Source organism: Lytechinus pictus, unplaced genomic scaffold (assembly GCF_037042905.1).
Source record: "Lytechinus pictus isolate F3 Inbred unplaced genomic scaffold, Lp3.0 scaffold_34, whole genome shotgun sequence".
In the NCBI taxonomy this organism is placed as follows: Eukaryota; Metazoa; Echinodermata; class Echinoidea; order Temnopleuroida; family Toxopneustidae; genus Lytechinus; species Lytechinus pictus.
In genome coordinates this window covers 315,933-337,209 of record NW_026974154.1, presented here as the reverse complement: position 1 = coordinate 337,209, position 21,277 = coordinate 315,933, and the positions used below count along the sequence as shown (strand labels likewise).

At 38.3% G+C, this 21,277-nt stretch overlaps 2 protein-coding genes across 3 annotated transcripts; both read right to left on the bottom strand.

Annotated features, from left to right (window-relative positions):
• Nucleotides 1-206: 206 nt before the first annotated feature.
• On the bottom strand, nucleotides 207-5,278 carry LOC129263626 (proline rich transmembrane protein 1B-like). Of its 2 annotated transcripts, XM_064115402.1 has the most exons (4): nucleotides 5,017-5,278; nucleotides 3,478-3,614; nucleotides 2,856-2,987; nucleotides 207-579 (listed from the first exon to the last, which is right to left on the bottom strand). In XM_064115402.1, the coding sequence occupies exons 1-4, from the start codon at nucleotides 5,024-5,026 to the stop codon at nucleotides 394-396; spliced, it is 465 nt and encodes a 154-aa protein (XP_063971472.1). In that variant the 5' UTR covers nucleotides 5,027-5,278; the 3' UTR covers nucleotides 207-393. The 2 variants fall into 2 exon arrangements, with proteins under 2 accessions (XP_063971472.1, XP_063971473.1); XM_064115403.1 differs by lacking the exon at nucleotides 2,856-2,987 and having other exon boundaries at nucleotides 5,017-5,114.
• A 3,925-nt stretch (nucleotides 5,279-9,203) lies between these two features.
• On the bottom strand, nucleotides 9,204-14,762 carry LOC129281519 (uncharacterized). The gene has a single exon (XM_054917450.2). The coding sequence runs from the start codon at nucleotides 14,760-14,762 to the stop codon at nucleotides 9,204-9,206; it is 5,559 nt and encodes a 1,852-aa protein (XP_054773425.2).
• Between the last annotated feature and the right edge of the window lie 6,515 nt (nucleotides 14,763-21,277).

Here is a 21,277-nt window from a genome sequence, read left to right as displayed (position 1 = left end):
GTAGAATAAAGCCTATCACTTTATGTTACCAGTACCGGATCCACAGGGGTGAAGGGACCCCCCCCCCTCTATGGACCCTCGCTCTTCTTTTTTGTTTGTGTGTGTGTGTGTGTTTTTAACAAATGCCTTCTTTCCGAGGTATTCTTCTTCTATGTTTAGTTTCATGGTAATGACGTAAAGGTAAAAATAATCATGAATAGACAAAATGTGATAAATCTATTTTTTATTAAAATGCGAGTCTGGTTATTGGTTCAAAAATAGCAATTAAAGAAATGCCATTAAATTGATGGGTAATTTATCTATTTCAAAAATTGTCTGTTCCTTTCTGTTTTCTTCTTGTCTTTCAACTGGAAATCATTCAGGGCGATCGCCATTCTGTAGCCCCTCCCATGTTTAGTAATTATAGCAATCTCCAGCGTTACAGGCAGCTACAGCAAGACCTATGTAGACACACGTCACAAGGAGAGCAATACCCCACGTAATCCCTCCGATAATACAGCCAGCCCATGACCAGCGTCGAGCCTCAGATGACGAGATGGTTGCTCCGTTATAATCTCCTCCTGCCGCACGATTCTTCACCTGTGAAAAATAATGAATATCAAATTCTAAAAATAAAATATTGAATATCCAACTTAATAAAAAATAAAATAAAATCTTCATACTCCAAAGAAGTACATTTTTAATTTACTTTTGAAAAAAAAGTCAGCATGAATATAATAATTCCATAGTAAATATAAAACGTTTAAAACAAAATTAAAACAACTAATAAATAGGCCAATTAATATTTTACCACAATTTAAAAAAGAAAATTATATCAAAATTTTAATCATTATGATTTTTTTAATACCACAATAAATCTTTAAAATTATGCTTTACAAACATACCATGAATATTAAATATTTATATTTGACAAATATTACCATAAGTAATAATTAATCAAGTTTAAACAAATTATCATAAAAATTGGATATTCATATTTTACAAAAATCATGATGAATAAAAGCATAATCAATCATGTTTGAAAAGCCAGTACCACGTGAACATAATTTGTTAAAATATTCAAGGTTTAGGATTAATTGAAATACTCGCGAGCCCGATGAGCATAGTTGCACAAACATTTCTATTATGGTAATTTTGTGATCCAGTGGTAACCAGGATATGACTCCCTGATATGACCCAGCAGCCAATCAGAATAAAATATTTTATTTTAGAAGATACCACTGAATGGCCAAGTCATTATAACAGTATCCTTTATAGAGAAGACGGGTAAGAGAGGATGGGGGTATAAACCAACCGCGTAGCCAGGATTTCATTTTGGAGGGGGCGGTAATCGCACGCGAAGCGTGCCAACACTTACAGAGCGCGCGAAGCGCGCTCCCTAGGGGGGTGGGTGCAGGGAGGGGGAGTTTGCCCCTCCCGCGCGAAGCGCGAAGCTTTTGGTGTTTCATAAATTAAAATGAAAAGGAGCCGTCTCTCTTGTCTCTAGTACCTATATCACCTCCAGTTCAGTTGACAATATTGTGATTTTGAACCTTTTTTTCATGAACCTTGTTTTCAAAAGTGATTGTGAGCGAACGCATAAAAGGGGAATACAATGGAGGAAATTAAAATAATAACCCCGCGCGAAGCGCGGAAGCTAAAGCGTTTTTTCAATTTTTTTCTGCCATGAAAAGGGTCCCGATAAAAGGGTATTTTCAAAGATATATTGAATACTTCCCTTGGAAAGATCATATTTGATTACAAACAATTTAGCGACAGTGCATAACTCGCAAAACAGAGGAGAAGAAGTGTATATGCCGGGAGGAAGATATTCCTCCCCGCGCAGAGCAATGAAACTCTGAAGTTTCAAAGGGCGGACGTTTCATCAAATTCAGATATCTCTAATACCCCATCGGGTCTAATTCGATTGATTTTCTAAGATTATTGAACTTCATTACAAGGAAAATAGTGCGCAAAAAGTTGAAACTTCTGTGATTCATTGAAATTATATAAAAAAGGATGCCTAATTTCTTTGACTTATCCTGAAGCGCTTCATTTTGAATTATAAAGAACCCTAAGTGTCATTCAAAATTTCAAACTGAGTGCGCAAAACAGGACAAAAGATGAATGTGCAGGGAAATGACATGAAGTTTAATAGAATTTGATAATAAATATTGTACTTTTTTATCTAATACGACACGAATTTTATACCTTCCTTTTTTTAAATTAGGAACCTGTTTGCCCCAAAATTATGGTTGATTAGTAATGAGCTGAAAAGCAGGAGAAGTTGACTTTATGGAGGTGACGGCAGAAATTATAATAAAGATTTTACCCGCCCATGGCCGACCCGTCCAGAAGTTGCGCAATCAATTAAAAAAAAAGATAACTTCATATACTTCGGCCTAACCTTACTCTAATTATATGCCCTAATGTATACATTTGAACATTAACTGGCAAGAAACACATATAGCTGAGGTGGAAAAGCAGGGTTAGAGAAAGGATGGGGGAAACAATGGAGAACTTCAAATTTATCATTTAACCGCGCGCCGCGCGGAAGCAAAATTCATATATAAATTTAGAGCAAGAGAGAAGGAGTTTCTCTTTTGAGAAAAAAATAAAGAATAAAAAGAAAAAAAAACACAAAGCTACCTTTCTTCCCTTTCCTCCCTTCCCTTTTCCTTTTCTCCCCTCTTTTTCCCCTTTTTTTTTCTTTTTGGGGACGTTTTTTTTGGGGGGCGACCGCCCCCACCGCCCCCCCCCCCCCCCTGGCTACGCGCCTGGTATAAACAGATAAAAAAAATATATAAAAGTTTTCCCCAAAACATCAACTGCTATTGCTGCCCTCTACGTTTGTTGGTCAGACATAACTTAATTACCTCGCTTGATTTGATGAGGCCAACAATACCAAATGGTAGGCAGCAGCAGATTGTAACGAAGAGTGCAAATCCAAAGTAATCATTCGGGATAGGCCCGGCGGCAACATGTATTATCGTCTGCTGACCAGGGACCTGTCATCAATTACAATTTTTGTTCTTTCTTTCAATTCAGTTCAATTCAAATGATCATTGCTTATTCTGATTGGCAGTTGATTTCATATAAAGTATATAGTATTATACAGTGAGTTTCAGAAAAAAGCAATCCAAATCTAAAGGGCCTATATTCGAAATAATAGTATGTTAAATCAATATGCTTGGGAATTAAATATAATCTCATCTGCTTTCTAGTGATACCTTATTGGTACCATTTGTATCACACATGACCGAATTAATTGATGTTGAAGACAATAGGTGCAAATACCAATTTTACAATTTTTTTTGCCTAAGCTGGCAACAACCTCTTAATTCTGTCCCTTTTCTACCAAGGAGTGTAAATAGGCAAATGCACTTGAAGATAATTAACAAGGAGATCATACATATCATTACACATCATATATATATATATATATATTTTTTTTTTTTTTTTTTTTTTTTGGGGGGGGGGGTAACATAGTTCTCCTACCTGAGGAATTTGTCCAAGAGCAAGTGTCGCAGGTTGCTGTCCCGTATACTGCGGAGGGAACTGTTGAACAGGATATGCAGGAGCGTTGAGAACCTCACCAGTCTTCTCTACGTCCTCGTTGTTGAATCTCTCGTATCCTGAATAATGGGTCAATTAACACTAGTTTGGACTTTCTGCATAAGACTTATTCTTATGCAAAAATGCAACTTATTTGTACCAGAGCAGGATTCAAAAGTGTTAGATGAGGTCTGAATTGAAAAGCTGCAAAACTAAAGAAATGGTCATGAAGGGTCAATACAGAACTAATTAAACATGATTCTTTTGTCTGTGTCAATAGAGATGAAAATCCATTCAAATCAAGCCCCTGCTTCTGTAGTGATGGATCTATGAGATAAAATGGTTTGAGTCGTGGTTTGACACGGCCTTGTTTCACATCATTTGTGACCGGGAAAGGTTCTGAGATGGGCATAGAGCTATTAACATATATTCTCAGTTAATAGCTCCATGGATGGACGTAGGCTGCACTACTTAGCAACAGAGACTTTTGTCTTTAACCTCGGCCATAATGCCTTATTAACTTCGAAAAAAGAGAAAATGTTCCTATGCTAGCTTGGCGTTATTGAGTATACCAGCAATTAAAAGGCCGTTCCACCGGGTTCCTACGGGAGTTACCATATCAGAAACAGACTCTGCTCCCTGAAAACTGTTTACTCTTTACGCCACTGTACTAACTAAAGAGTTGTTTTGCTTTTACCATTTCAATGGAGAAAACAATATATTGAAAGCGGTGTACAAATGGCCCATTTATAGAAAACTAAAAGTTTGTAGTATATGGAATACCAAACACAAAAATAATTTAGCCTGTAATTATCCCGGTAATTATTTAACAAAATGGGAATCGTTAGAATTTTAATATCGTCGCCTGATATTGCTCAGGGGTATGGTTAGCCGCTGGCATATGAAATTTTAAAATTGTAGAAAAAACATTACTTTGCACAGTTCTTATGCAAACATATTCAAGTTTGTCTGTTAACTGTACAGTTTTGGAATAAACTTAGTGCCGTGGTGGATCTCCTCATGAGGCAAGTTTAGGGAAGTAGTTGAATGAAAAAAAGGGAAAACAATGACGCTCCTCATTATCATTCTGATTAATAATTAATTCCAGATGCTTGAAGCTCAAATAAACCAACACCAACAGTCCATAATCAAGAGAGATTACGAGAAAAAATAAAACGTGTTGCACATATGCAGGCTGTTAAGTTTGACGGATGGTAATGATTTTAACTCAAGTCACATTTTATAAATCTATCCATGGTTGATTCAAGTTCGGCGTTGGTGTTGAAGCCACATTTTGCCGGGATTACGTCTCTAATTAGCACCAAGAACAAAACATTCTGAGTTAAAACAAATAATTCAGATCACAACATTGCCAACTTAACACATAGTGGGTCACTTTATGTATGGTGTTATACTCTGACCTAACATCTATACCGAGAGGTCAACACTGAACTTGAAATCACCGAATATATAAGATCGTACCGGACGACATGATGTAGTATTCCAACCGCACCTTAACAAGTTATAGACAGGAAACGATGTCTCCGATGATGAATATCATTTTATATCAAGTGTGTAGTAAAGTAAGTTCCGGATGTACCCAGTCATACTTTGAAAACCGACTCCAATTCGATCAATGGTAGGCCATTAGATACAGTGCATTAACTTTAATCGGTCTGAAGCAGTTATTTGTCAATGTGAGTGTACGTAGCATAAGCTTGCACCGTCATTGGGGATTTCAATTATTGATATTTTGCGTTCAAAGTCCTGTTATATTATGTTCTCTTCTATTCAGACCATACCACGTGATCGCTTTATAAAAGTGGATCATCTAAAATCTTGGTAATTCATCGGTCATATTTGGTCTACGGCGGCCGTTATGTAGCCCGTATCTGGTATTTAAAAAAAAATGTTAAAACGGCTGTGTTTCGACTCGCCGTACGGCCACCGTAGGGCAAATGTGACCGAGGTGTAAGGAGCCAGGAGTCAGGAGTGACTTCATGTTCAAAACGATTTTTATATATATATATATATATATACTCTGATATCGAGCGAATAATAAACGGAAATGCAAGTTTATTACTTATGAGATCACGTAGGTCTATCAGCCAATCAGCAACCCGTACATAGAATATATGGGGGTTTTTTTCTCGATTTTTAGACTTTAGACATTCTGTTATTGCCCCACTCGCATAATTCAGAGATTGTATGTTCAGAAAGCGTCATGAGACATCGTGCCAACCTTTATTTACCATTTTAACTGATCACAAGTGTTTCTTCGTCATGACTTAACATGATTCAATGAAAGGCAATACATGATGTGGGTGAGGGAATAGCCGAAAAATAAGCCATCAACATAAATGACAGAGCTCAGGAGATAATGAGGGATAAAGAGAGCAAGAACGCCCCCTCCCCTCTCCTTCTCTTTCAGTCTGGAGTCTGTCACCCACATCACTCCTACGTACGTACATTATCTATTATATATCCGGCATTTTTCTCCCTCATCTTAAACCGTCCTCTCCTTCTCTTTATATCCTTTCTCACTCCATTTCTTTCTGATCTGATCATTATCACTTTATCCACATTTCCCCGCCCCTTCCCCCCTCTTGTTCAGTCTTTTCTCCCCATTTTTTTTAACTCCCCCCTCCTTCGTCACGCCTATTTATTGTCTGTCTGTTCATACCTTCCCATCAATATTTCTCTCTCATGCCCTCTTTCCATTTCTCCTTTCTCTTCCTCCTCCTTACCATCTGTATCAATTGTTGTCAACCCTTCTGCTTTTATTCTATCTATAATAATGATAATAATCCGAATTTAGATAGCGCTAAATACATCTGAACGACGTGTCTACGCGCTTTACAGATATATTATTACCCCGGGCATCGGATTCAATCAGTTATTCCCTAACACAATGTGAGCACATCATCCACTCCCTGGGGAGTATTCCAGTCAGTCGCCGGTGAGGTACACACATTACTGGACAAGCTACAATGACCTTCGCATCCTACCGGGTACCCTTTTAGCACTTGGGTCGAGAATGGCAGTGTGGATTAACCCAAAATAGACGGGGCTATTTCGACACCTAAGAAGACTGGGGGGGGGGGGGCTGATTCAGCCCCCCCTTATGATCTCGGCCGTCGATCGCGCGATCGCGACGAAAATTGGCACGCGCGTTACCCATGGCATTATCTACAAAACTATAATATCAAATTTTGCGAAAAATCTCATTGCTCATTAATTATGCTAAGTTTATGCGTAAAATCATAAGTTTGCTCTAATTAATAAAATAATGCCTCTAAAATGCTAATTTTGGTTTCACATACTCTATATAGGCATCTGATCAAATTTATTTTTCAAAAATTTAAACATCACATTTATTTTCTTATGTATTCTATTGTTTTCTAAATTTCTTATGTATTTGTTTTTCGACTTTTTGTTTTTTATTGTTTTTTCAATGGAAATCGTCAGGGCCTTTATTTTGACCATAAAAAAGATAAAATTAATTGATTTTAAGCAGTAAAAGGAAAAATAATGATACATTAATGAATTTTGGCTAAAAACACCATTTGCACTGGATTTGTACATAAATTCACGTTTTTGAGTAATTTTGGGTCTGCATGCACTTACGAAATGTTGTGTAATTTCGGAACCGCGTACCCGGGGGTCACAATTTTGGTCTCAAAAGTTGTGCGAGACTTGAGAGTAAAAAGTCAGTGAGTGACGCGGTTAAAAAAATTTGCGCGGCGGATTTATTTACAAAAAATGTCGAGGGGGGGGGGGGCTGAATCAGCCCCCCCCCCCCAGTCTTTTTAGGGTTAACGCCTAGCCAAAGGACGCCAGACCGTGTGTAGCTGCCTTTCTTAAACTACACGTGGAAATTCTTAATTGCTTAGTTCGAACACGCTAATTGAAGACTCAAACAGCGGCTTTACAGTTACTTGTCTGTTTATTCCTTCTTCAACTTCTTCCGTAATAATGACGACACATAAATCAACAACTTGACATCAAATACGGCCTTGTAATGAAGTTTCTAGGTCGACATAACCAACGACCAGCGAAGAAACCTTTAACCAGCATCAACTGTCAACAACCAGTACGTCAACAATTGCATAAGCGTTTGAGCGATTGAGCGGTAATTGAGCGGTAATTGAGCGGTTCGCTGAATAAACAAATAAACATATAAACACAGTGTTAATATTCATTTACCAACAGTAACATAATTCAAACATGACTGAATAACTTGTAAATAACTTCTTATATACCCACAGGGAATAAGTCTCAATGATACTGATGCAATATACAACGGTCAAGGATATTAACGTGATTAAAGGAAACCTCAATAATTGATCATATTATTTGAGTTGAATAATTGTTTGGTAAACAATAATAAATTGGTAATCAATAACTGTAATCAATATCAGATTAAATCTGAATATGTGCAATATAAACTCATTATCTTGTTGGCCTAATAATTGTAATTATAGTTAATAAACATCTTCATCCCTTTAATACCCTTATTATCTTAAAGCAAATAATACTGAAATTAATATAGGCAAACAGAAAATATATAACAAACACTTACTAATAACTGGTTAAATACTAATAAACCATGATGAATCATAATATATGTGATTCCTAAACTAAACCAAACAGTACTTAGATATGTTTATAATAACATAATATAGTAATAGAGTAATAACCCAATGATCTCATGCCTAAGCTAGGAGACCCTACCACCCTACACAATATATAACACCAGTTGACTACTTACAACTAAATGAAGTGCGCATTATATATCACTCTCAGAAAAATAAATGCAATATAATCTTCTTGTATAATCAAAGAATAAGTTCATGTGAACATAATAGCACACAATAATACGAAGCATACTGATCTTTATAACATATTAATAATAATTAAATCTGACTGAACACCAATCACTTTCTATCGGTCTGTGTGTACAAGTATACATTATGAAGTAATGCTCGATAGAGAGCAAAATGCCAAATTCCATCACTCAAATTTGAGCCAAAATTACATAAATGTGAATGACTTATTAAACCCAGTATTATGGTATAATTGACAGCACATATATAAACTTTGATAATAATGCAATTTAAACTTACCAACTGTTTGCAATCCTGGGGAATTTCACAATTTACAGGAATAAATATAATTTCTTGACTCTCTTCTTCTGAATCTTTGCAACTTCTGAATCTTACTTTCTTTGTTCTATAGTTTGGGTGATGCTTCACCCACATGACTCATCTTCTCCTGGACTTCTTGGAATCAAGGAGCACAATAAGCAATGCGCTGTGTACAATCTTGCATTGACATTTTTTACTTTCTTTTTCCACTAACTCTGTATACAAGATACATACATGTAAACAGTACATAATAATGGCAAATATACCAAATTATATTCATGCCGCTACATACCCGGCCCCAAATGAGGCAACCACCAGTTACTCATTTCATTAAACCGTAAACATGTAAAGCGGCATCATTAACCAATATACCATACTTAACGATATAAACATAAACATAGTAATGAAAATAACAATGAGATTAAGAATACATCAAATCAATCTTACAACAATCATTAATGTAACAATAATAAAGAGGGTGTGGTCCCTACAAGTCTTATGTCGGTCATATGTCAAAGTAGCCTAATCGTTGCTCTCTAAAAGACATAATTTAGAAATTGGTCGTTTATAGTATTTAGATCCTACCCTAACTTCAACTTGTCTAACTAGTCCGTGTCTGTCTGGGTAGGTCATAGTCACTCTACCTAGTGGCCAGTGCCCACGAGGAGCAGTGTCATCAGCTATGAGTACAAGGTCATCAGTCTGGAAGTTTCTTTGTGGTTTAAGCCACCTTTGGCGTTCTTGGAGCAAGGGAAGGTATTCCTTTGTCCAACGCCTCCAGAACTGTCCGGCCAGATATTGGGTTTGTCTCCATCTTCTTCGAGTATAGCAGTCACTCTTATCAAATACCCCTGGTGAAAGTGACTGATTTCTTCTCATGAGAAGAAGATGGTTTGGAGTTAGCGGTTCCTCGTCTTTAGGATCCGCGCTTAAGGGTGTCAATGGTCTAGCATTTAGGATTGCTTCTACTTCAGACATGAGTGTGCTTAGAGTTTCGTCGGTTACAGTCTGAAGCTTGAGAAGATTTCCCAATATCTTCCTAACTGACCGGATTACTCTTTCCCAAACACCACCCATGTGGCTTGCACCCGGAGGATTAAACGCCCATTCAATCCCTCGCTGAGTTAGAAAGCGACCCACCTTTGTTGAGTTGAGCTCTGCTAGGCTCTGCTTTAGTTCTTTATGTCCTGCTCTGAAGTTTGTGCCATTGTCGCTAAAGATTTTCTCAGGTAGCCCCCTGCGATTTACAAATCTTCTAAGAGCGTTAATGAATGAATCTGTATCCAAGGAGTTGGCTATCTCCAGATGTACAGCCCTAGTTGTCAAACAAGTGAATATACAGCCATACCTCTTTGGCTGGCTCCGTCCTTGCTTAACACTGAATGGCCCGAAGTAGTCGACTCCGGTGAAGGTAAATGGCGGCCTGCCAGGTGTCACTCTTTCTTTCGGCAAGTCAGCCATCATTTGCCTTCCTCTTGGTGCATTCCTCTTCCTACATTGAATGCATTTCCCTATGATCCGTCGAACAGTGGAACCCCCCTTCAGGATCCAATATTTCGACCTTAGTGCCGTCCATGTCATGCCTGCACCAGAGTGACCAACTTCATGATGGTGGTGCTCAATGAGCAGTCTGGTCACATGATGGTTGCTTGGCAATATCATGGGGTGTTTGGCATCAAAGTCAATAGGTGATCTGTCCAATCTCCCTCCTACCCTAAGGACATCATCAACTAGGGTAGGGTTCAATTTCTTCATGGAGGACTGTTCAACCCTTGACTTCTTGTTCTTCTCAAACTCAGCTGGAAAGGCATCCTTCTGAATGTACTTCACTATTTCCAGCTCAGCTTCCGACAACTCGGAGGGTGTCAAATCTGTAGTCTTCTGAGATGTACCTTTCTTTGTGCGGGCTATCAAGTGTGCCTTGAAGCGAAGGATCCAAGCTACTCCTCTCTTTAATCTATTCCAGGATGAATAGCGACTGATCAGATTACTAATGCTGTCTTGAGGCTTGATTGATATGGCATTAGTCCTCTTCATCTCAGGATCATCCTTGAGGTCCTGAGCGGGCAATACTCTCTGGTCAGTCGGAGTTAGGAATGCTTCCGGCCAGTCTTCTTCTTGCTTCAGAAGGAAGTTTGGTCCTTGGATCCATCTTGATAGCTGTCCTGCATGCAATCCTCTTGAGCCATCATCTGCTGGATTGCTCTTGGTATCAACGTAGCGCCACTGTGAAGTGTCACTCTTTTCTTGAATGACAGCTACTCTGTTTGCCACAAATGTACGGAATCTCCTACTGGTATTCCTTATGTACAGCAGCACTGAGGTAGAGTCAGTCCAGTATGTGACGCTCCTCACTGGTAGCCTGAGTTCTTCCATGATGGTTCGACCCAGCTTTACCGCTAGTACTGCTGCTGACAGCTCCAATCTGGGAATTGTCATCTTCTTCAGAGGACAAAGTCTTGTCTTCCCCATCACAAGTGCACTGTGGGTGCGACCAGAATCCTCTATCCGTAGATAGGCACATGCTGCATATGCTCTTTCTGACGCATCACAGAACACATGGAGATCATAGACAGGGTCCTTGAAGTCAGATGGCTTGAAACATCTGGGGATGTGTACTGAGGTTAACTCTGGTAACTCAGCCAGCCAGGCTCGCCAGCGTTGCAAGTCCTGGTCCTTGATCTTCTCGTCCCAGCCAAGACCTTGGGCGCAAAGATCCTGCAAAAGAAGCTTTGCATTTACTGTGAAAGGTGCCACAAATCCAAGTGGATCATACAAGGAGCTTGTGGCGGACAGTATACCCCTTCTTGTTGCTGGTACGTCCTTGGGAGAAACCTTGAAGCTAAACATGTCAGAGTCCATGTTCCATAAGACTCCAAGTGTTCTCTCTATTGGAAGATGATCCAAATCTAGATCAACTACCGATGCAGCCCTTTCTGTAAGAGGGACTGTTTCCAACACTTCCTTGTCATTGCTGACCCACTTTGTTAGTCTGAATCCTCCTTTTCTTAGTAGGCTGCATAACTGAGGAATGAGCCTTATCGCTTCCTCTGTAGAGCGAACAGACTTCAGGCAGTCATCGACATAGAAATTGTCCTTGACTATCTGACAAACTTCTGGCTCAAAGTCCTGCCTGTTGTCTTCCTCAGTCCTTTGGAGTGCAAAGCCTGCACAGCTTGGAGACGAAGTCGCTCCAAACAGATGGACTTGCATCTTGTACGTCTTAGGCGTCGTGTCCGTGTTGCCGTTCTCCCACCACAAGAATCTGAGCGCATCAGTGTGGGCGGGTGTGACCCTCACTTGGTGGAACATACCCTCCACATCTGCCACCAGTGCTATCTCCTCTTGTCTGAAGCGAAGAAGCACACCAACAAGCTTATTTGTGTAATCCGGTCCACTCAATAACTGGCTGTTAAGGGAGATTCCTTGGTATTTGGCAGCACAGTCAAATACTACACGCACCTTTTCCGGCTTGAAGGGATGAGTCACTGGGTGGTGAGGTAGATACCAGATAGAGCCCTCCTCTTGAGGGTCCTCGTCCACCTCCCTTGCAAACCCCTTCGACAAATAATTTGTCATAGTTTCTGTGTACTTCTGGTGAAGGCTGTCATCCTTCTCCAGTCTTCTCTTTAGAGATCGTAAACGTGACTCTGCCATCTTGTGGTTGTTTGGTAGAGACGGAGGGAATTGACGCCAAGGTAAACCCATCTCATAATGGCCATCCATAAGACGGATTGTGTCTTCCATCATGGCACGAGCCTTCCTGTCTTCTACCGAGTCACCTAATCTTTCACTCTCATCACCAGGAGCATAGTCCAGTTTCCAGAATCTCTGGACTTGCTCTTGCAAATGGTCATCCATTGAGGAGATGTTGTTCACCTCAAATGCTCCTTTCCTTCTGCGTCCAGTGGGGCCCATGACTGTCCATCCCAGTGGAGAACGGATAGCATAAGGTTCTTTCTTCTTTCCCCTCCTTTCTTCCTGGACCCAGAAGGCCTCTGGGGTGTCACTCACTATGAGCAAGGTGATATCCTTCTTGGGAGCTGTTGGAAGCTCTATTCCCTTCAGATGGGACCATCTATCTACGTCCTGTTGCCTTGGTATACTTCTATGGGTTGTTGGTAGTGATTCTACCGTCCACACCCTGGGCATATCAATTACATCCCTGTCCTTAATTCCTTGAATGGAGAAACTAACCTCCTGTCCTCCCCTTTGGGTATTAGTGTTGTTCACCGTGGTCAGTCGGAAGTTTGTCTCCTTACCTTGGATGCCGAGGTCATCTGCAAGACGCTGTTCGCAGAGGGAAACATCGCTGCCATGGTCCAGCAAAGCCCATGTTGTCACCTCCCTGCGATTGCCTCTAACCTTGACAGGTAAAACTCGGAGACAAACCTCTTTCTGACCACCAACAGCATTAGTGTCGGCCTGTTTATCTAAGTCAGATCCTTGCCCGGCCCCAGTTTGCTTACCTGTTTCTTGCCCTTTATCTTTGCCCTTGGTGGACCACTCCATGTGAAGAAGGGTGTGGTGTCTTTTCTTGCACCCATCCTTGCTGCACTTAGGGTTAGCTGTACAGCCCTTTGCCATGTGCGACCATTTGAGGCAATTGAAACATAGCCCCTTAGACTTGACAAAGGCAAACCTTTCATCTACTGACTGACCTTTAAATTTGCGGCACTTATCAAGCTCATGCTTCTCTGAGCAGCATGGGCATGAGCTCGATTCCTTAGGTTTCTCAAACTTGCTTGTTGTAGTATTAAAGGTCGAAACCTTTGGCCTAGGCTTTCCCGCAGATGCCTTCTTGTCTTGCACGGCTGGACGCCCTACGCTCTTACCGAACACATTACTCGCCACCTTAGCAGACTCTTCGATGAAGTCTGTCAGATGGGAGAAGTTGGGCATCACTGATTGCTCCATCAGTGAATGTGCTCGGCTGGCCCACTTGGATTGAATGTGGACTGGGAGAAGATGTTGAATCTTCAGTAGGGTATCCGTTGTACTCATATCAGCCGAGTACCCCATCTGAGAAGTTGTCATCTGACACCTCCTCATGTCTCTGGCTAGATCCCACAGACCTTGGCTGTCCGTGGCCCTAAGTGGTGATCTATTGATGACCTTCTCCAGGTGAGCTCTAGCCACTATGTAGTTCCGTCCGAACTGGTCCTGTAGTATTATCCTAGCTCGGGAATAACCTGTATCGGGATCTAATAATACACAATTTTCTATGGCCTCTCTGGCCTTGTCTGAGGTAAACTGAATTAAGTAAGACAATTTTAACCTACTGTCATGAATTCTGTCAGCAATATTAACTTCAAAACTATTCACGAAATTCCAATAATCAATCGGATTGCCTGAGAAAGTTGGCATGTCTGGCTTTGGCAAACTTAGAGCCATTGCCATCATATTATGATTATACATGTTATTAACTGGGGTCTGAAATGGATTGGGTATGAAGGGTTTCTGTTCTTGCGCTTGGCTATTAACTTGGTGATTACCATTGTATCCCCTGCTTAACCCTACTCCTTCATTACTCGGCTTATGAATTGTTGTAGTACCTTCACCTACTACACCAGTACTTACATGTTCATTACCTTTAACATATACATTATCCTTTTGAACATTTGGTACATTACCCTGATGATTTGATTCTCCCTGGGTGGAGAACCAACTTTCTGTAATTTGTACATTGTCCAAGTCCTTCTTAGGTAAGGGCGGAAATCCTGCTTCTGCCCTTTCTTCATTTACTTGTTCTTGCCACATGGTGGCTTCAACCTTGGCATTTTCCTTGTCATGGTCGATCTTGAGAAGTTCTATTCTTTCATTCAGTTCAAATTGTTCCTGTTGTAATTTAAACTGTTCTCGTCTTAGTCTTTGTTCCTGTAAGAACTGCTCCCTTTTCTTATTCACCAGCTCCTCCTTCACCCTCGCTGCTCTTAGTTTCACGCTTGATGTATCGCTTACACAAGACACTCTGGACATGGCGCTCCCCCGAGATGTGGTAGACTTTACATCATCCTCGTCTCCAGCTCCAGGTCCAACTCCAGCAAGGGCTTCTGAATTTGGTTTATTTGAGGGATCCATAAAACAGTTGCGAACTGTCGTGTAGCTGCCTTTCTTAAACTACACGTGGAAATTCTTAATTGCTTAGTTCGAACACGCTAATTGAAGACTCAAACAGCGGCTTTACAGTTACTTGTCTGTTTATTCCTTCTTCAACTTCTTCCGTAATAATGACGACACATAAATCAACAACTTGACATCAAATACGGCCTTGTAATGAAGTTTCTAGGTCGACATAACCAACGACCAGCGAAGAAACCTTTAACCAGCATCAACTGTCAACAACCAGTACGTCAACAATTGCATAAGCGTTTGAGCGATTGAGCGGTAATTGAGCGGTAATTGAGCGGTAATTGAGCGGTTCGCTGAATAAACAAATAAACATATAAACACAGTGTTAATATTCATTTACCAACAGTAACATAATTCAAACATGACTGAATAACTTGTAAATAACTTCTTATATACCCACAGGGAATAAGTCTCAATGATACTGATGCAATATACAACGGTCAAGGATATTAACGTGATTAAAGGAAACCTCAATAATTGATCATATTATTTGAGTTGAATAATTGTTTGGTAAACAATAATAAATTGGTAATCAATAACTGTAATCAATATCAGATTAAATCTGAATATGTGCAATATAAACTCATTATCTTGTTGGCCTAATAATTGTAATTATAGTTAATAAACATCTTCATCCCTTTAATACCCTTATTATCTTAAAGCAAATAATACTGAAATTAATATAGGCAAACAGAAAATATATAACAAACACTTACTAATAACTGGTTAAATACTAATAAACCATGATGAATCATAATATATGTGATTCCTAAACTAAACCAAACAGTACTTAGATATGTTTATGATAACATAATATAGTAATAGAGTAATAACCCAATGATCTCATGCCTAAGCTAGGAGACCCTACCACCCTACACAATATATAACACCAGTTGACTACTTACAACTAAATGAAGTGCGCATTATATATCACTCTCAGAAAAATAAATGCAATATAATCTTCTTGTATAATCAAAGAATAAGTTCATGTGAACATAATAGCACACAATAATACGAAGCATACTGATCTTTATAACATATTAATAATAATTAAATCTGACTGAACACCAATCACTTTCTATCGGTCTGTGTGTACAAGTATACATTATGAAGTAATGCTCGATAGAGAGCAAAATGCCAAATTCCATCACTCAAATTTGAGCCAAAATTACATAAATGTGAATGACTTATTAAACCCAGTATTATGGTATAATTGACAGCACATATATAAACTTTGATAATAATGCAATTTAAACTTACCAACTGTTTGCAATCCTGGGGAATTTCACAATTTACAGGAATAAATATAATTTCTTGACTCTCTTCTTCTGAATCTTTGCAACTTCTGAATCTTACTTTCTTTGTTCTATAGTTTGGGTGATGCTTCACCCACATGACTCATCTTCTCCTGGACTTCTTGGAATCAAGGAGCACAATAAGCAATGCGCTGTGTACAATCTTGCATTGACATTTTTTACTTTCTTTTTCCACTAACTCTGTATACAAGATACATACATGTAAACAGTACATAATAATGGCAAATATACCAAATTATATTCATGCCGCTACACCGTGGTGGGATTCAAACACACGATCCTCTGCTTAAAGGGCAAGAATCAGAACCAGTACATCAAGGTTCCTCTACTCTCTCTTTCTCTCGCTCTCTCTCTCTCTCTTTCTCTTCCTCATAAAATAATCACAATAAACAAAGATATTCAAGTGCAATCAATAATCAAATAGAAATTGGGTAGAAAATGCATAGCTCTAAACAATGTTCTCAATATGTATTTCTATAGCGTTGCTTTTAAGAATGACGACAACTATAATTGCATGGTGAATGGATGATGAATTATTTGCACAAATACACAGCTTAACCTCTGCCTGTAAGTTGCACGTTTGCTACACAAATATAAATGGAAAACTGCTTGCATAAGAGAACTAAACTTTAACAATTCACAAATCTTTAATTCTTAAAGGTCAAGTCCATCCCAGAAAAATGTTGTTTTGAATCAAAACATCAAAATCGGATGTAAAATAAGAAACTTATGACATTTAAAAGTTTCGCTTCATTTCACAAAACAGTTATATGCACATCTCGGTCAGTATGCAAATGAGGGAACTGATGACATCACTCACTCACTATTTCTTTTGTATTTTATTATATGAAATATGAAATATTTTTACTTTCTCGTCATTTTCATGTGAAATGAAGTTTCATTCCTCCTTGAACACGTGGAATTCCACTATTTTAACATTTTGTGGTTCATACAAGGAGGTCCTAATCTTCAAATTCGTAAAAATTGAAATATTGTTTAATTCAAACAATAAAAAACAAAAGAAATAGTGAGTGAGTGACATCATCGACTCTCTCATTTGGATGAACCGGCTCGTATATATAACTATTTTGTTAAAAATAAGCGAAACTTTGAAACGTCATAGTTTTCTTATTTTACATCCGATTTTGATGAAATTTTCAGCATTGTGCTAGTCTGATTTTTCTCTAATGATTAAAATCAACATTTTTCTGAGGTGGACTTGACCTTTAAATAGATTTTTGTTACAAACCTTCATTATTTCTCTAAATTTTTCTGATTTTTCTTAGACCGATTTTTCTTTCAAGTCAACGAACCAAGGTCACTGCATCAGGAATATTTAGAATCATACATACAAAAGTCATCTCAGATCAAATTGTTTTTTCAATTCATTAAAAAGGAGAATATTGCGAGGTTTAAGACAAAACTCAGATAATTTTAAATTCATACATCTATCAAAATACTTGGGAATCATTCATATCATTAAAAAAAAATGACTGGAATGTGTCTATGTATGTAACAACATTGGTTATTGATGCACTAATAAGTCTTGTATCAAAGTTACACAAAACATACAATTGATCACCTATTAGAAAGAAACAAAAATATTAAGCATAGCAAAGAAATTAGAATAACAAGTCAAAACCTATCCGAATCACACACAGTAAAAACTAAGTTGAATTGATCAAAATTATTAAAACCCCCGGGGGCCACTTACATTGACGAGTGGATACCATGCGCGACCAAAAAAACGCGTAAAATGATGTCTTTTTCAAGATAGTCCACGTTACGTACGTAACGTAATAAGGGTGTAAAAAAACACTAAAATAATTAAAAAAAAGGGGGATCTATCTTGCTAGGAAAATACGTATTTAGGGTCAAATTTGCAAGGGTATAAAAAATCAAGACTAAAATGTCTTAAAAAGGATGTGCTTTTTGACCACGAAGTCAACACTACGTGTTTAGAGTACGATTTGCGCGAGTTGGGCTTTCATTCGACCCCCTATCCAGCAAATGTTGATTTATCACAAAATGACATTAAAACCGCTAATAACGTTACGACCGCTCCCAACACATGCACATCCACATTCACGCAATAATATACACACGCAAGCACACCCTCACTCATCCATCCCCTCAACTAGCTAGAATTAAATATGTTATGAACATCTTTTAATACACTACACTGCAAAACTCTGGTGTTGATTTAACACCAGCCCCGAATCTGTATTATATGTCCACACCAGACAAGTGTTAAACAACACCAGTTTCGTTTCGGTCTCACACCAGATAGGTGTTTATACAACACTAATTGGTGTCAAAACAGCATCGGTTTGATTCCAAACCGAAGTTGTTTCAATACTTCTCTGTTGTGGACTTAATATAGATTCCGGGCTGGTGTTAAATCAACACCGGAGATTTTGCACTGTAAAGACAATAACAAGAAGCATCGGACCACATTCAGGATGATTTCATTTCATTTTAATTGGAAAGCGAAGTGAGAAGAAGCGTTTTGATTCACATTCATATTTAAGAGATGATTGCAATTGTTGAAATTTCGCTTATAAATATTTTTATCAAGCGATATATAGGCCTAAATGTTGCATATTAATATTTTGGTAATTAATAATATCATTTTGTTTGTATTATTATCATCATCATTATTATTGTTATTATCATTAATATTATTTATGTTATTATTCTCATGTTTAATACAAACTGGAAAGCCCTTTTTTTTCTTTGATTTTGCATCAGTCCGCTCGGCCCTAATCTGGCAAAAGGGTCTATCTGCACATTCGCCCTCGAAAAACTTTCTGAGAAAATCAGCTTTGAAGTTTGAGCATTTAATTTACTTGTAGAATACTTGAGAGTTAATTTTCGCTGGTGGACTCTATTCTATCACTTAGTTTATCTTTGAAAAATTATTTTTAGTCCCTTTTTATTATTTTAATCCCTTTACTTTTCTTGTAAGATCCGATTTAATGCAGATAGACCCTTTTGCCAGATTAATCTCGGGAGCAAAGACAGTGATATTTATCTGGCAAAAGGGTCTATCTGCACATAGACCCTATAAAAATTGGCTGTAATCTGGCAAAAGGGTCTATCTGCACATAGACCTTTTTGCCAGATTAAATGATGGCAGATAATATGTTTATTTTATCAGGCAAACGGGGTCTATCTGCAGATACACCCTGTTACAGAGGGAAATTGTGTTAATTTAACCAGGCAGAAAGGTATATCTGCACGGTTGGTAAACTATTATAATATTGGACAGGCTGCGCAGGACTCTCAACTTCATGGTCTACAACCACTTGGTTTACTATCCATTTTGTCCAAAACCATTTGGTCTACTGACCGTTTGGTCTACTAGGCATTTGTTACAAAACCATTTGGTCTACTAGGCGTTTGGTCCACAACTATAGGCGTTGTTACAAAACCATTTGGTCTAATAGGCGTTTGGTCCACAACCATTTGGTCTACTAGGCGTTTGGTCCACAACCATTTGGTCTACTAGGTGTTTGGTCTACTAGACGTTGTTACAAAACCACTGGTCTACTAGGCGTTTAGTCCACGACCATTCGGTCTACTAGGCATTGATACAAAAAAAACTATTTGGTCTACTATGCGTTTGGTCCACAAGCATTTGGTCTTCTAGGCGTCTGGTCCACAACCATTTGGTCTAAGTAGTCATTTCATTTGGTCCACAACCATTTGGTCTACGAGGAATGTTACAAAAACCATTTGGTCTACTAGGCATTTGGTCCGTAACTAATTGGTCTAAGTAGGCATTTGGTCGACCAGGAATGTAACAAAAATTATTTGATCTACTAGGCGTTTGGTCCGTAACTAATTGGTCTAAGTAGGCATTTGGTCCACAGCCAGCCATTTGGTCTACCAGGAATGTTACAAAAACCATTTGATTCACTAGGCGTTTATAACTACTTGACTTTGTTCTGAAAGCAATTGGTTGGATGCACAGGGTGTCTTAGCGATTGGAAAATGTAAAACCTAACCCCCCCAACAAAAAATACATAAATAAATAAATGAATAAAATAATCATAATAATGATGACACTATCCAAGATTTTACACTTAATTGGCTAGGATATTGTTGATTATACAAAATTAATCAATTATAAAGTTGGGCATAACAATATTTTTTTTTTAATTTAATCCATCGTATAAGATCTTCATTAATTATAACCAGTTGTATTTTGATTTCTCTTTCTCATGCCACAGACTGACGAAGAGTTTTTCTTTGCCTTTCATTCTTTAAGAGCTATCTGTTTTCTTCTAAAATCTATGATTTTATTTTTTATATGGCAGTCTAACATCTACCAATTGTGTTTTTTCATTTCTTCTGTTTTTTGCCTTTTTCTCCTCTTTCCCTTGATCTCCTGTTCTTTATCTCTACTCTTCTTCTTTCGTGCTATCCTTCTTTTCTTAAATCTGTATTCACCTTTTGCAATGTTCTGCGGCATTGCACTTTGACATATAGAAGTAGTGTGGGGAGCTTATTTCAAATATTGCTGGCCCTCAGCGATCTGATCCCCTGAGTCAGGGTTATACGGGCGTAATTACAACTGGCAGGCCAAAGATATTCATTCGAGAAAACCCATTTTAAATCTTTAATTTTGATATTGCTGATTTTCAAAAATGAATGAATATGATTGATAATCTTACACTGATTCTAGGGAGGGTAACTTTACTGAATTAACTTTCTTTTTTCAAATTGGGATGATATATCACCACTTTGGAACTATTTTTATACTGGCGGAAGAAGTATTGCCATTTTACTATCTCAAGTCATGAATTTGATCCTGTCAGGTGTAGTCTTCATAAATGCTGATTTATTTTTAAAATGAGCTACTTGAGGTACCCTTTTCTGGTCAGATATGGAATGTCAGACATGTATCCTATCCACTGGTAGTAAACATTCAATTCTCGAATTTCATCCTTTTTTTGAGCGCCTCTTTAACACACGAGACTATGGGAAATGTTTTAGGCCCGTGATACCTCAGCTGCAAACTGGCAGCCATCTTGAAATCCAAGATGGCTGCCATGAAAAAAAAATCAAAAAAAAAATCAGGTATTATAATTATAACGTAGATATTATTTTGAAATTTGACACTTGGGGTATTGAAATTTCCCC

Bases quoted from the DNA above. Each gene is read 5' to 3' on its own strand.
- LOC129281519 (XM_054917450.2), bottom strand. From the start codon at position 14,762: ATGGATCCCTCAAATAAACCAAATTCAGAAGCCCTTGCTGGAGTTGGA.
- LOC129263626 (XM_064115402.1), bottom strand. The intron at 2,988-3,477 runs GTAGGAGAACTA...AATTGATGACAG, and splicing joins CTCTTGGACAAATTCCTCAG to GTCCCTGGTCAGCAGACGAT. The intron at 580-2,855 runs GTAATTAAGTTA...TATTTTTCACAG, and splicing joins GCCTCATCAAATCAAGCGAG to GTGAAGAATCGTGCGGCAGG.